Genomic DNA, 15,763 nt, shown 5'->3' on the forward strand with positions numbered 1-15,763 from the left:
GTTTCGATCCAGGTAATGGAATATCCGGAGGTTCTGTGAGAGTTATATCCATAATGGATAAGTTGGTAGTAAGTCTAAGTTAGTAAGCACGCAATTAGATATCTATATTAAATTGTTAATAAATACTTACTAGTAAAAAATACTCCACCACCAATAAGATAATAAAAACTGCTATACACAAGTTATTAATAGGCACTGTAAGAAAATGTCATTATACACTCGACTCACGCGTGTTAGCTACCAAAAAGATTCTAGTTACCAGGTCATAAAATCCCAAAAATAAATATATTATGGAGTCACTGTCAACTGTCAAGTAGACAAGTGAAAAACAAACAATAAAATTAAAATGGCGGTTTAACCAAATAAATTCTACATGAAGATTGTTTTGCTCATGCCTCGGGTTTTTCTTTGTTATCGAGTATATTGAAACGTTATCTAAATATTCTTCTTTTATTGTATTTTGGTTTAAGCTGATCTTGCTAACCAATGCTCTGATTAAATGAATATCTAAAACACCACTGTCAATATTTAATTCAGTCTTTAGTCATTTAGTAAATAGTGACCTAAGTGATAGTCCAACAGCAATTTGTTATTTCATTAATAACATACATAAACCTTGCTGTAATCTCAAAGTAAAGTTCAATATATCATTCAAACAATACAATGGGTTGTGATGGTGGTACTATACCTCGCCGAGACGAATTGGTTCGATTAAAAAAGAAACCAGAACAGGTAATTAAAAAAAGCCAATACACAGACTGCCTAACAGACTCAAAGCTGTAATGTTATCTATTTAAAAAATTACACGACAGGTTTTTAGTGTTTGATAAATTTAAAATTTCAGAAAGATAAAGATGCAGAGCGTTCGAACAAGTGGCGCAATTGTGCTTTATCCCAGCAACCACTTCAGGAGCCCATAGTTGCATGTGGTCTCGGTAAACTGTATAGCAAAAGTGTAGTGTTGGAAGCATTGTTAGATAAAGAATCTAAGCCAGAATCTATTGGTCATATCAAAAATCTGAAGGTAAGTTTTTAAAAAGGTAATCAAATCAATACCTAAGCGTAACAAGTCTAAAATTCAGTAAGTTTGAGATAAGTATGAGAAATTTTTTCGAAAACAATAACTGACCATTGCTACAGAAACAAGTCGATAAGTGAATGCTGAATTCACAATCCCCTTATATTTTACAAAGTGTAATGATATTTCAATTTACTAATACAAGTCAATTTCAAATTCAGTGGTTAGATCCATGCTTTGCACTTTTTTTTTATGGAATAGGAGGAAAAAGGAGTATACGGGTCACCTGGTGTTAAGTGACCACCGCCGCCCACATTCTCTTGCAACACCAGAGGAATCACAAGAGTGTTGCCGGCCTTTAAGGCCATTAGCGCGCAATTAATTGATGTTTAATATTTGGGGAAACATTTATTTTAGGATATCAAGGATTTAAAGCTAACAAAGAACCCTGCTCACAAGGCAACAGAGCACACAGATGGTGCAGTGGGGGATGGTAGCGCCCCCTTCATATGCCCTATAAGCTTGTTAGAGATGTCTGGCAAGTTTAGATTTGTGTTTCTGTGGAGTTGTGGCTGTGTGCTGGCAGAGCGAGCTTTGAAGGAGGTCAAACAGAATCTATGTCACATGGTAGGTTATTTAATGTTGAAATTGATTGGTAACACATATATTGCTAGCTTTAAAAAATAAAATATAGCTGTATAATGTCCATCATTTATCATTTGTGTTTGGTAGCACCTGTTGCTTGAATTAATAAACGGATTAATTATTAATATTCTTATTAAATTATGATTGAGGAAGCTTCTGTTCACCATCCAGTGTAATTTTTTTAAGTACTGAATTGACGGGTCACCAGTTTTGTTAGTTGCTTGTTTTAAGTTTGCCTAAACAAATATAATAGATTTTTTTTTTATGGAATAGGAGGACATACGAGCGTACGGGTCACCTGGTGTTAAGTGATCACTGCCGCCCACATTTACCATAGGGACTGATATAGTTATTTATGCAACTGTTGTGTAATAAGTGGTATTAAAACATGAATGTGGAGTTGATAATAGTATCACATGAGTGTTTTAATGCCTAATTATCAACAGTTGCATACAAGACTTTATCTACACCCATAATATGAATCCTCTAAACGATTCTGGAACAGTTAGCTTACTGCTAACATTAAAACACCAGTCCTAGTAGTAACCTAATATCATTCATTACTGATTATATACAAATAAAGTAAGTATTAATGAAACAGTAATTTACTTTAGTAGTAATTTACATTTTGTATAGTGCAATAATTAAAATTCACTCGAATATAATGTTCTTTTGCAGTGTTTAAAATGAATCGCTCATTTTTTGTAAACAAAACAATAAAAATATTGAAGAAAAATGGCGGGGATTCGCATAACGTACTTTTTTTATTTGGCGCGCGACATTCTGGTAGTGTGGAACGCGCGTAAACGAAAATGTTCTATTTTTGAAATTCATACATATACCATACTTCAAGCAATAAGAATGTGGCTGTGTGTTGAAACTCTTTGCACATGAAGCGATAAAAAAAAAAACATAAGTGTGTTGTTATGAAATTCAGTACAATATTACAACACTCTTTTGGAATCATGTAATGGTTATTAGAAAATTGGGTGTTTTAATGTTGGCAATAAGCTAACTGTTTCAGAATCTTTAATAGAGGATTTAAAGCATGGGTGTAGTAAAAAACATAACATATTGCAACAACACTTGGTAAATATCATGAAGCTTCATCAGTTTGTAAAGGGCTTTTGGAACTCCCAGCCCATCTTTTAAATCATATAACAACTTAGCCTATTAAATCTTATATTATACAATTTCAGAGGGCCCGCGCAGAACTATAAGAGAACCATAGATCATTATCCTCTATATTATAATCTACTATACCATATAAAGCAGACTTATTCTTTGTCAAAGAAGCTTTAATATATTTTTTGATAATTTTTTTGAATGTGTGCTTAGTGAGTCCTAGTATACTGTCGGGTTTTTTATTGTAAAATTGAATACTTATGAAGGAGCCCTTAAATCTAGCGAACTTAACAATTTGATATTTTTAAAGTGATAACCCTCAAATTTGTAAACAAAATTTGTTTCAGTGGGAAAGTGCTCAGATGGAATCTGAGTGTGCACGATTTGCTCCCGCATCATTCTTAAGTTTTATTTACAAATCTATTTTATTCACAATTTTTCTTGAACAACAATAAAACAGATATTATAGAATTATCAACAAGTGTAACATAATCCATTAAGAACTATTGAATGTTCTTCAAAAATTTATATATTTTCAGTGTCAGCAGCCATTTACAGACAAAGATGTTGTTGTTATAAATGGAAATGAAGAGGATATAGTAAAGCTTCAAGAAAGAATGGCTGAACGTGTTGCAAGCAGAAAAACTAAGAAAATCAAAGCAGAGAAAATAGAGAATGTGGAAACTAAGGAAACAGAACTTTCTGTACCATCTGGAGATGCATCTAATATAAAAGTTAAGGCTGAAGAACCAACTGCTAGCTGTAGCCAGGTTAAAAAAGAGGCAGATACAATACCATTATCTTTACCCAAATTTAATCCGAACAAACAACCTCGGGGATTTTTAGGTCCAACAAAGAGAGCATTTCCTAACGGGTTGGGTGATCCATCATACAAAAAATCAAAAAAAGATTACAGTGTTGCTAAGGACCCTCAAAGTAGTGAAGTTTATAAATCCCTATTTACATCTCATAAGAATGAACAGGAGCAGCAGAGGGCTCATTGGGTTACTTATAATCCATTTTATAATTGATTCTTAGATTTTTTATACTAATATGTAAATAATTAGAAAATTATTGTACTTTCAACAAGTAATAATTCTGTATAGATTGTCTGAAACATTTTTTTGCTATAATTACTACATAATTATTTATTAATTAATTGTTTAATGTTTTAAATTTTGGTAAATTGACAACTAGAGTACAAATTTGTTGAAATACACCAATAATTATGTTTTATATTTCCTATAATTGATAGCAAATAAAAAACAATTTCGAATTTTAAATAATTTTATTACTAATTTAATAAATACTTATCCAATATTAATCAAAGAAGTAGACAATGGAATGAAACTATTAATAATTGAGATCTGCGTACATTTGAGCATAATTTCAACCAGCCTTACCCAATTACAAACTAGCAAAAATCAATAATAAACAAAATAATTTAATACATAAAACTTAAACGGAAGACAAGACTGATAATATTATTTTTCAATATAGTTGTTGAACATGAAAATTAAATCTTTTGCATATTCTTCTTTTACACAGTCGAGGCTTTCTTATATGATCATTAATTTTGCATTTTAGTTTTAAATCAATTAATAAAGTTAAGTAGCAAGGAATTTTCACACAAAAAAAGTTGGTTAGATTTAATACGAAAAAAAAAGATTGAGTTTGTAAGTCTTAAGGATTGAATTCTCCAATTTTGTTTTAAATTTAGTTGTTTTATTTAATTAGCAGATTTTTGTCAAGAATCGAATAGATCATCGCGTGTGAAAACGTCGAAATCAATCTGGAGGTTGACTGTTAGCCTCTATTTTGAGCAATGCACGTACACTTATACAAATCGTGAAATGAGTTGAGTGTCAAGTCAGTCATAGCAAAATTGACCCAATAATTTTTACACAGATATATTTTATTATACATAATATTGTAAATAATAACTTTATGAATATAAAACACAAATAATTGTTGTAGTTCGTATTATTAACCTTGCCTTGATGAATTTTTCACTTCTGTCAAGACACAAAAAAATATTATAAGCACATTATTATTTTTATTAACTGTCCCAAGTTATTATATTGCAGATATGTACTTGAAATAACTTTGACATCTTGAATCATTTTGGCAACCATATTATAGAATCTATTCTAATGATGGTATATAATAATAATGGTAAATATGGAATAAGGATAGAAGTAAATCAAATGCTCATTTTTGTGGTCTGGTAAGCCTAAAATGTTTTTGTCTATGACCTAATTGCAGCATCACATTGCACTGAAGCTAGGGTAGCTTCTATAATGAGGTTAAAGTCCAACTCATTTAGGCTTGCCTTGGCAGTGAGCAGATCTAAAAACGTGTCAAGCGGAGAGAGACGTTCGCCGGAGGGTAGGGCCGCAATACCTGTCAATATCAAATTAAATTATGTAGGTACTATAATAAAAATATTGTCATGTGAAGAAACAATTCGGATCCCTTTTAAAATACTGGACATAATTATAGCTCAGAAGAGTATAACATACGATAATACGTATTATGCAAGAGGTGCCTAATGGTCACCAGATGATACGTGAGTACCGCCGTCCACATTCTCCTGCAATCAAGATCCAGAGGAACAGGTGTTTAGTACGCGCTTTTTTTTAAAGGTACCCATGTCATATCGCCCTGGAAACCGCACAAAGAAGCTCATTTTATAGTTTGATTGTTGAGATGTAGAAATTGGAAACCGCACTGTAAAGGAATTCATATGATATCCAAGTTAGTGGCGTGTTCTGCGAATGTTTAATTTGGTGACAGGCATATAACGTCATATATCTCCCCGTGATAAATGCGGTAGAAGGCTCACAATAAAGCGACATCTCTACGCAACGTCAAGTGATCTAAGCTGCTCACACAACTCAACGTATTGTGCAGCTGGGGTGCAGTGAAACTGGTGTGCATAAAGTACTTCAAATGTGGCCGGGCCTACGCTCTAGTATGTCGAAGTATTATGTCCCGGGTTCGAATCCCGGTAGGTGCAAACATTTATATGATTAATATAGATGTTTTTTTCCGAGTCATGGATATTTATATGTATTTATGTATGTTTAAGTAAGTGTATTGTATTAAAAATATCGTTGTCTTGTACCCACAGTACTGGCTATGCCTAGTTTAGGGCAATATAATTTGTGTAAAAATATGTCAATATTATATTCGATTACCATCTTGCAACCCTATAGCGGATTTTGTGGATGGAACAGAATAATATAAAAATCGCGATACAAAAATACTTGTAGATCGTAGAAGGGCGAAAATTTCAAGTTGTATCTATTTTTAACGCTGCATCATAATAAAATAAAATTAAAAAAAAATTGTCAAAAAAAAATTAGGAGTGGATCCACCCTTAACAATTAGGGGGATGAAAATAAATGTTGTCCGATTCTCCATATACACATAAGATTCACGAAAATCGGTCGAGCCGTTTTGGAAGAGTTCAATTACGTCCACCGGGACACGAGCATTTTATATATTAGATATAATATTATCTTGGTCTAATTATGACCCCCACTTTCTTCGCAGCCGAGTTATCAGGTTATCAGCGTAGAGTATGAAGCAGGGGGCCCGCGCTGCTAGACGTACCTATATCCTTGACGGGTCGGTGCGGGTGGTGGTCCCGGGCGGGCGCACTCCCGCCACTGAGCAGCGCGGCGGCGTGGTCCCTCGCGCGCAGGGTGAGAGCGGCGCGGTGCGGCCACGCGGCCAGAGCCCGGCGCCCGCGCTGCTAGACGTACCTATATCCTTGACGGGTCGGTGCGGGTGGTGGTCCCGGGCGGGCGCACTCCCGCCACTGAGCAGCGCGGCGGCGTGGTCCCTCGCGCGCAGGGTGAGAGCGGCGCGGTGCGGCCACGCGGCCAGAGCCCGGCGCCCGCGCTGCTAGACGTACCTATATCCTTGACGGGTCGGTGCGGGTGGTGGTCCCGGGCGGGCGCACTCCCGCCACTGAGCAGCGCGGCGGCGTGGTCCCTCGCGCGCAGGGTGAGAGCGGCGCGGTGCGGCCACGCGGCCAGAGCCCGGCGCCCGCGCTGCTAGACGTACCTATATCCTTGACGGGTCGGTGCGGGTGGTGGTCCCGGGCGGGCGCACTCCCGCCACTGAGCAGCGCGGCGGCGTGGTCCCTCGCGCGCAGGGTGAGAGCGGCGCGGTGCGGCCACGCGGCCAGAGCCCGGCGCCCGCGCTGCTAGACGTACCTATATCCTTGACGGGTCGGTGCGGGTGGTGGTCCCGGGCGGGCGCACTCCCGCCACTGAGCAGCGCGGCGGCGTGGTCCCTCGCGCGCAGGGTGAGAGCGGCGCGGTGCGGCCACGCGGCCAGAGCCCGGCGCCCGCGCTGCTAGACGTACCTATATCCTTGACGGGTCGGTGCGGGTGGTGGTCCCGGGCGGGCGCACTCCCGCCACTGAGCAGCGCGGCGGCGTGGTCCCTCGCGCGCAGGGTGAGAGCGGCGCGGTGCGGCCACGCGGCCAGAGCCCGGCGCCCGCGCTGCTAGACGTACCTATATCCTTGACGGGTCGGTGCGGGTGGTGGTCCCGGGCGGGCGCACTCCCGCCACTGAGCAGCGCGGCGGCGTGGTCCCTCGCGCGCAGGGTGAGAGCGGCGCGGTGCGGCCACGCGGCCAGAGCCCGGCGCCCGCGCTGCTAGACGTACCTATATCCTTGACGGGTCGGTGCGGGTGGTGGTCCCGGGCGGGCGCACTCCCGCCACTGAGCAGCGCGGCGGCGTGGTCCCTCGCGCGCAGGGTGAGAGCGGCGCGGTGCGGCCACGCGGCCAGAGCCCGGCGCCCGCGCTGCTAGACGTACCTATATCCTTGACGGGTCGGTGCGGGTGGTGGTCCCGGGCGGGCGCACTCCCGCCACTGAGCAGCGCGGCGGCGTGGTCCCTCGCGCGCAGGGTGAGAGCGGCGCGGTGCGGCCACGCGGCCAGAGCCCGGCGCCCGCGCTGCTAGACGTACCTATATCCTTGACGGGTCGGTGCGGGTGGTGGTCCCGGGCGGGCGCACTCCCGCCACTGAGCAGCGCGGCGGCGTGTTCCCTCGCGCGCAGGGTGAGAGCGGCGCGGTGCGGCCACGCGGCCAGAGCCCGGCGCCCGCGCTGCTAGACGTACCTATATCCTTGACGGGTCGGTGCGGGTGGTGGTCCCGGGCGGGCGCACTCCCGCCACTGAGCAGCGCGGCGGCGTGGTCCCTCGCGCGCAGGGTGAGAGCGGCGCGGTGCGGCCACGCGGCCAGAGCCCGGCGCCCGCGCTGCTAGACGTACCTATATCCTTGACGGGTCGGTGCGGGTGGTGGTCCCGGGCGGGCGCACTCCCGCCACTGAGCAGCGCGGCGGCGTGGTCCCTCGCGCGCAGGGTGAGAGCGGCGCGGTGCGGCCACGCGGCCAGAGCCCGGCGCCCGCGCTGCTAGACGTACCTATATCCTTGACGGGTCGGTGCGGGTGGTGGTCCCGGGCGGGCGCACTCCCGCCACTGAGCAGCGCGGCGGCGTGGTCCCTCGCGCGCAGGGTGAGAGCGGCGCGGTGCGGCCACGCGGCCAGAGCCCGGCGCCCGCGACCCTCGCCCGCCAGCTGGATGAGACGCAACTTGTTGTTGACTGACCGCTTGTCGTCATCCTTGGCTGCAACACAAGGAAAATGACGAATTAAAATCTTAATAATTAATACGTACATACAAATAAAATTTGAAAACAAAAATTTATGAACGATGTAAGACGCGAATTTTTCTTTTCTCTCTTTCTTTCGTAAGAAGCGACTACGGGCGTTTTGAAAGTGGGAGAGTCACGCTGCCGTCTTATGACGTCAGCACAATCGGGCCAGACTCGTCCGGGTTACTTACCACACTCGCACAGAATACCGGCATGAAGTAGCAGCCTAATGCCGCTATGTTTCGCATAGGTAGGTGGTCGAGGACCGGAGGCCATTTTTATTATTAGATATTAGAGGCCATTATTAGATCTTCTGCTGACAACACATCCCGATGGTTACCATGTCGACGCCCCTCTCGGAACGTCCGACCATTGCCTGGTCAGGAGTGTAGTGCCTATCCGACGCCAACGTCACAGACCACAAGCGACCCGCCGCGTTTGGCACTACAAGTCAGCAGATTGGGATAGGCTGCGTTCCTTTTTTGCATCCTACCCTTGGGGCAGGGTTTGTTTCCTTTCGGATGATCCTAGTGCCTGCGCCGTTGCAGTAGTCGATGTGATACTGCAGGGCATGGATATTTTTATACCAAGCTCTGTAGTACCGATCGGTGGCAGATCACAGCCCTGGTTCGATGCGTCAGTTAAAGCAGTATCTGACTGCAAAAAACAGGCGTATCGAACTTGGGTTGTGGCGCTGGGCTCAAAGGATCCGAACTGCAAAGTTCTGAAGAGGAAATATAACCGTGCCTCCAGATTTTTTAAGCGTCAAATCGCCCGTACGAAATCGAAGCACGTCGTCAAAATTGGCGAGCAGCTTTCCAGCTACTCGACCGGAACACGCAAGTTCTGGTCGTTGTCGAAAGCTGCTCTTGGTAACTTCAACCAGCCGTCCATGCCGCCGTTGCACATGAGGAATGACACCCTGGCCCATACGGAAAAAGAGAAAGCCGATCACTCGTGCATCGTGCACCATTTTTGCCTCCAACTCGACTCTTGACGACAACGGAAAAGCACCGCCGACCATCCCGCAGTGTCAGAGCTCCATGCCTGAAGTACAGTTCCGACAGAACTGTTTTCGTTGGACGTCAGGAAGTCGAGCGGGCCGAATGGCATTTCTCCAATCGTGCTTAGAACGTGTGCCCCTGAGTGGACGCCGGTGCCAACAAGTTTATTCCGGCACTCTTATTCAAAAGGCGTAGTCCCTGATTCATGGAAGTCAGCCCTTGTCCATCCGATCCCAAAAAAAGAAGACAGTTCGGATCCGACAAACTACAGGCTATTATTACCTCCTTGTTATTACCTCCCTACTCTCCAAAACCATGGAGAGCATAATTAACCGCCAGCTCTTGGTATACCTTGAGGGTCACCAGTTGATCAACGACCGGCAGTACGGCTTTCGCCATGGTCGGTCGACTGGCGATCTTCTGGTATACCTAACACAAAGATGGGCGGCGGCTATTGAAAGCAAGGGGGAGGCCTGGCAGTTGGCCTGGATATAGCGAAGGCCTTTGATGGTGTATGGCACAAGGCGCTCCTCGCAAAACTTCCATCATTTGGGCTTCCCGAGAGCTTATGCAAGTGGACCTCCAGCTTCCTCACTGGGCGCAGCATACAGGTCGTTGTCGACGGTTATTGCTCGAATCCCAAGCCCGTGAACGCTGGAGTGCCCCAAGGCTGTGTGCTATCTCCCACGCTGTTTCTTCTGCATATCAATGATATGTTGGACACCGCCAACATTCATTGCTATGCAGAAGACAGCACTGGTGATGCCGTATACACAGGCCATGCAGGTCTCTCTCGGGAAAACGTCGACCAGTGCCGGGAGAAACTTGTGTCTTCTATCGAGTCCTCTCTCGAGAAGGTCGCGGAATGGGGTAAGTTGAACCTTGTCCAATTTAACCCCTAGAAGACTCAAATTTGCGCGTTTACCACTAAAAAAACCCCATTTGCCGTATCACCGCTCTTCGAGAACACTTCCCTTAAAGCCTCGCCTAGTATCGGAATACTGGGTCTCGAAATCTCGAGCGATTACCAATTCCGTGGCCATCTGGAGGGCAAAGCCAAATTGGCTTCGAAGAAACTGGGCGTTATAAATAGAGCACGGCAATACTTCAAGCCGGCCCACATTCTAGCGCTGTATAAAGCGCAGGTCCAGCCTCACATGGAGTATTGCTGTCATCTCTGGTCTGGCGCACCGCAGTATCAGCTCGATTCATTTGACCGCGTGCAACGCAGAGCAGCTCGATTTGTTGGGAACTAGCGGTCTGTGAACGGCTGGATCACTTGGCGTTGCGTAGAGACGGCGCTTCGTTTGTGTGTCTTCTACCGCATTTATCACGGGGAGTGTTCCGAAGAGCTGTTCAACCTGCCGCCGAATTTCACCTTCGCATGACACGCCACAAGTTACGATATCATCCCCACCATCTGGATGTGTGGCGGGTCTCCACAGTGCGGTTTTCAAGGAGCTTTCTTTCTCGTACTACGAAGCTGTGGAATGAGCTTCCTTGTGCGGTGTTTCCGGGACGATACGACATGGGTACCTTCAAGAAAAGCGCGTACACCTTCCTTAAAGGCCGGCAACGCTCTTGTGATTTCTCTGGTGTTGCAAGAGAGTGTGGGCGGCGGTGATCACTTAACACCAGGTGACCCGTACGCTCGTTTGTCCTCCTATTCCAAAAAAATATATATATATATATATATATACTTAATATTGAATTAAATATATAGTTGGAAGAGCACTCGCACGGAACGCGAGAGGTCGCGAGTTCGCGTCTCGCATGGTTCATAAATTGTTGTTTACAAATTTTATTTGTGTATTTATCCAGAAGTGAGGGTTATCACTTTAAAAACATAACAAATTGTTAATAGGTTTATTCATAATCTTAACTGAATATGCTGTGTGGCAAAAGAAAAGGCCGATATAGTAGGTAGGTACATTGAGTCACAAAATCAATATAGTACATTGTGTCACAAGGGTGTATATATATCGTTTCTGGATTCGAGACTAGTATGCAATGTCTCGGAATGGGACCGCGAAGAAGTGCGCTTGTGATTGCTGCCTGTCTCAATATCAGCGCACTCGGATTATCTAAAGTATTAGAGATTATTCGTAATTAGAGAAAGAGCTTAACTTACTGGCAACAATAGCCTTGAGCACATCGATCTGAAGTTCGCACACATTGCGGTGCACGAGATGCATGAAGCTCTGGAAGCCCAGCGTGCGGTACCCTAGGTACGTGAAGAACGAGCTGAACCCCTGCGGCAACGGAAACGCCACCAGTTCCGCACTCACCACGTACTGCTCCAGGGTCTTGAATACCACGTATGCGTGTGTACGATCCAGCTCATCTCTGGAGTTTAAAAGGTGCTTATTACTAGTTGTAACGTAAATTTTGAAAAAAAATTTTGTCGGTGTCGGTACCGACTAGTTTGAGGCCATTCTTAGGTCCTTCATAAGGGTGAGTGTGGTGGGTTCAGTAAGAGGTGGGACGTCATCGCGATCCCACCACACTCACCCTGATGGCGGCGACGTGGGGCGGGTCGTTCCCTTCCCTAAAATATGGTCGAGGGAGGCGATGGCTGGTCCATGCGTCATGCTCGTGAACGGGTGCTACTTGTGGGGGCTGGATGATCTTGTTACCGGGAGGTCTGCTTGATGTGTTTTTTTATTATTATTATGTCCTTTAAAGTTAAAGTTATTATATATTTTATTTTATGAAATGCTCACATAATGCCTCTATTTATTTACGGTATGTGTGGATTGATGCATCTTCTATACTCAATAACTTTTGTGTTTATAAGTATTAATTTACTTTATTTTATTTTTTTGACTTACTCATATAAGCCTTTAAGTTTTTGACATTTGAGTATTTTTGTTGCGTCACTTTGCATACATTGTAATTGGAATTATTTGTAAAACAACTAAAATGTAAATCTTGACTTAAAAGAGTGGCTTGAGTTTCTTGCTACTTCTTCTCATTAGCTCAACCCTTTACGAAGTAGCGGTAAATTCAATAAGAAACAATATTTTTATAATTTTTTTTTTGACATTCATAAGTGTCATTTCTGTGACCTACATGAATAAAGTGTTTTTGACATTTGAATTTGAAGGACCTTCGAATGGTCAGACACTATAACGACACCGACAAAACGTGAGTAAAGCCGTATTAATATATAAGTTGTCATAATTGTTAAGTATTACGCAGAAGAGTGAAATTTTTGTATTTAGGTACGTGGTGAAATAATTAGAAACAAGATGTTTGTGTTTTCTTTATCAAAAAAGTAACTATTTTTTTATAAAATGCTTACATCAAATATATATTTTTTTACAGTTGAACATGCCACTTGAACTGTCACATTATACTGCCGCGAACGTACAAAATATAATATCTTCTTTGCACTCTTCTAATAAAAGATGTTCCTGGTAAAATTTATAGACATGTTGTAAGCGCATGCTGTATTTTATCGATCATCAATTTAAAAATGTGAATTTTTATTTCAGTTTGAGTTTCTCTATTGGGGCTTTAGTAAGTAGGTCTTTACTTAGTCTAGGCTTAGGTCTAAAATAATAATGTAAAAGAAAATAAATCAACTAGTGAATAAAGCACTTATAAATTTTAAAATTATAAAACAAAAATACCACGTTAGGCTGCCACGTCAGTAATCGTCGATGAGTTATAAATTAACATACCTATAGGTATATGAATTAAAAAACATAAGTATTAATTTTAAACCAGGCGCGGATCTTGAGCGGTAAGCAAAGTTACAGCGCAACTATTCAGGTTAAATTGTTTCTAAAATCTAAACAATGAGGAATCAACGTGTTTAACTCTTAGCTATGAATATTAGTTTTTCAAAATCCAATGATGCTTGGTTAAGTAGGTATTTCTCGGAATGACCACTAGAATAATAATCAATAAAAATGCAACACCGCTTAAGATACGAACTGGCGCCAAGCAACGAGAGTTATTAATAACAGAAAATCATTACAAACGAAAAATGAGTGTTCACTGTATGGTTTGACGTGAATTGCGTAAATACGAAACCGTAAATCTTAATCTTGTGATTATGACTTTGGTTGATCGTGAAACAATGATTATTTATTTCCTGACATGACAGTAGATACTAATCTCTAATAAATTATAACACACAAAGAATGAGGAAGTTGATAAAAAAAAACAATAGCCAAAAAAGATGTGCCAGCATAACAAACAGCTAAACTTACCTACTGCAATCGTGAGAAACAAAAATGATATATGAACGAAATTAAAGACTCATTAAAACAAAAACAATGAAGCAAAACAAATGGCCACCCAGAAACATTCCAAAAACAAAAACTGCAACGGAAATCTGCACACGACTCTCATACATGTATGCGAAACCGCGCGGTTGATGCGGCTGCGGCAGCGCCCCGACCGCTTTAAGCGCTGCACGACAGAGCGCGCGCGACGCGTCCAACTGCGCCGTAGCCCAGCGTGTCGCGAGCGCGTGCACGCCGCTTTCAAGCGCTCCAGCGCTGTCGGTGCTATTCTCCCGCATTAAGTGCACGCTCACTGCTCTCAGATTCTTTAAGCGAATTATCTTTATATTCTAACCGTATAACTGCTATTATAGAAATGTATTAATCACAAGAAAAAAGGGCATCACCATTTCATATTTTTGAGGTTCATTTCATTTAAACTAAACATTTTATAACAGTGACTATTTGTAGAAAATACGAGCGAATCAATACTACAATTGGAACTGTGAGCTCCACTTGTCACTAATTTCTAATCTTAGGTGCATTTCTAATCCATCCCAGGTTTGAAATTTCATTTGCTCTAAATACATTTTTTATAGGAATAAGTGACGAAATAGGTAGATCATCTAGGATTTAGAACATTTCTTTATTATAAAACATTTAGGATAAGTTCTTCTTAGGCGTACATTTAGGATAAGTTCTTCCTATGCGTACATTTAGGATAAGTTCTTCTATGGCGTACATTTAGGATAAGTTCGTATTAGACGTACATTCAGGATAAGTCCTTCTTAGGCGTACATTAAGGATTAGTTCTTCTTAGGCGCAACATTTAGGATAAGTTCGTCTTAGGCGTACATTTCAGAATCAGGCCAAGAGGAGCATATATAAATAGTTTAAGGCAATCAAGTTTATAAGACCGCGGCAAATGTACGCAGTTATCTCTGCCTACTTCCTTGGAAAACTGACGTAGTTGTATATATAACTATGTCAACACAACACCGAAGGAACAAATCGATTAATATGACTGCGATATACCTTTTTTAATTTTTTTTGATACTCACCGCAGCAATGACTTGCTCCTGCTTGCTGGCGGTGCATACATCCAGTTCCACGAAAGGGAATACATCCTGGGCGACGAGTGAGGGACGTCGTGTCGGGAGGGGCGCGGCCGTGGGAGACATAGGCGTGCTACACCGCGACAATGCCTCTGGCTGCAACGTTGTACGCAAAACTTAATTTATGAGTCTTGGTCCTTTCTTTTAGACTGAAAATTTATATTCTATAGCCCAGTGGTTAGTGACCCTGTCTACTGAGCTAGAGGTCCCGGGTTCGAATCCTGGTAGGTCCATGGTTATATGATGAATATGAATGTTTGTTTTCGAGTCATGAATGTTTATTTGTATTTATGTATGTTTAAGTAAGTGTATTGTATTAAATATTATATCGTTGTCTTGCAACCCACAACACACAATATATATATGCCTAATTTGGCGCATAATTTGTGTAAGTGTGTCAATATTAAAAAGTCCTTTCTTTTAGACTGAAATTTATGATTTAATTTTTTTTTATTTCACACCAATTATTTAGAATTAATAGGAGAAAAATTAGTTATTAAAACTATATTTATTATTAAGTTCATACATTTATCAATATTAAGGTATTTTATATAAACTACATAGTGTATGCTCACAAAATACCTTTATTTATTTACGGTGTGTGAGAATTGATGCATCTGTTCGGGCAGCTAGTTTTATATCAATTTTGACACCTATAGCCCAGTGGTTAGTGACCCTGCCTATTGTAGTAGTATAATCCCGGTAGGTGCATGGTTATATGATGAATATGAATGTTTGTTTCCGAGTCATGTATGTTTATTTGTATTTATGTATGTTTAAGTAAGTATATTGTATTAAATATATCGTTGTCTTGCAACCTATAACACAGGCTATATATGCCTACTTTGGGGCAAGATAATTGTGTGTCAATATTAAAAAATATATATATTTTAAATTAAATTACAAATGCAATTACAAAACACAATGACAAATTCGCGTCTCTATCTC

At 42.2% G+C, this 15,763-nt stretch overlaps 2 protein-coding genes across 4 annotated transcripts in view; one reads left to right on the plus strand and one right to left on the minus strand.

The window, feature by feature from the left end:
* The first annotated feature begins 315 nt into the window (after positions 1 to 315).
* On the plus strand, positions 316 to 4,764 carry LOC126976419 (replication termination factor 2). Its single transcript, XM_050824740.1, has 4 exons — positions 316 to 732; positions 845 to 1,024; positions 1,436 to 1,645; positions 3,328 to 4,764. The coding sequence occupies exons 1-4, from the start codon at positions 664 to 666 to the stop codon at positions 3,817 to 3,819; spliced, it is 951 nt and encodes a 316-aa protein (XP_050680697.1). The 5' UTR covers positions 316 to 663; the 3' UTR covers positions 3,820 to 4,764.
* The window catches only part of LOC126976382 (protein pigeon), a 30,697-nt gene continuing 18,991 nt past the window's right edge, over positions 4,058 to 15,763 (minus strand). For 2 of the 3 annotated variants that reach the window (XM_050824684.1, XM_050824686.1), the window contains 5 exons: positions 14,762 to 14,911; positions 13,830 to 14,026; positions 11,597 to 11,811; positions 8,231 to 8,434; positions 4,058 to 5,191 (listed from right to left, as the gene is read on the minus strand). In XM_050824684.1, the coding sequence (XP_050680641.1) occupies positions 5,037 to 5,191; positions 8,231 to 8,434; positions 11,597 to 11,811; positions 13,830 to 14,026; positions 14,762 to 14,911 (921 nt within the window). In that variant the 3' untranslated portion in view covers positions 4,058 to 5,036. Of the gene's footprint in view, positions 5,192 to 8,230; positions 8,435 to 11,596; positions 11,812 to 13,829; positions 14,027 to 14,761; positions 14,912 to 15,763 lie in introns of those variants that run through there. The other variant, XM_050824685.1, reaches the window with a different exon arrangement.

The sequence above is a fragment of the Leptidea sinapis genome, chromosome 40 (genome assembly GCF_905404315.1).
Source record: "Leptidea sinapis chromosome 40, ilLepSina1.1, whole genome shotgun sequence".
Classification (NCBI taxonomy): Eukaryota; Metazoa; Arthropoda; class Insecta; order Lepidoptera; family Pieridae; genus Leptidea; species Leptidea sinapis.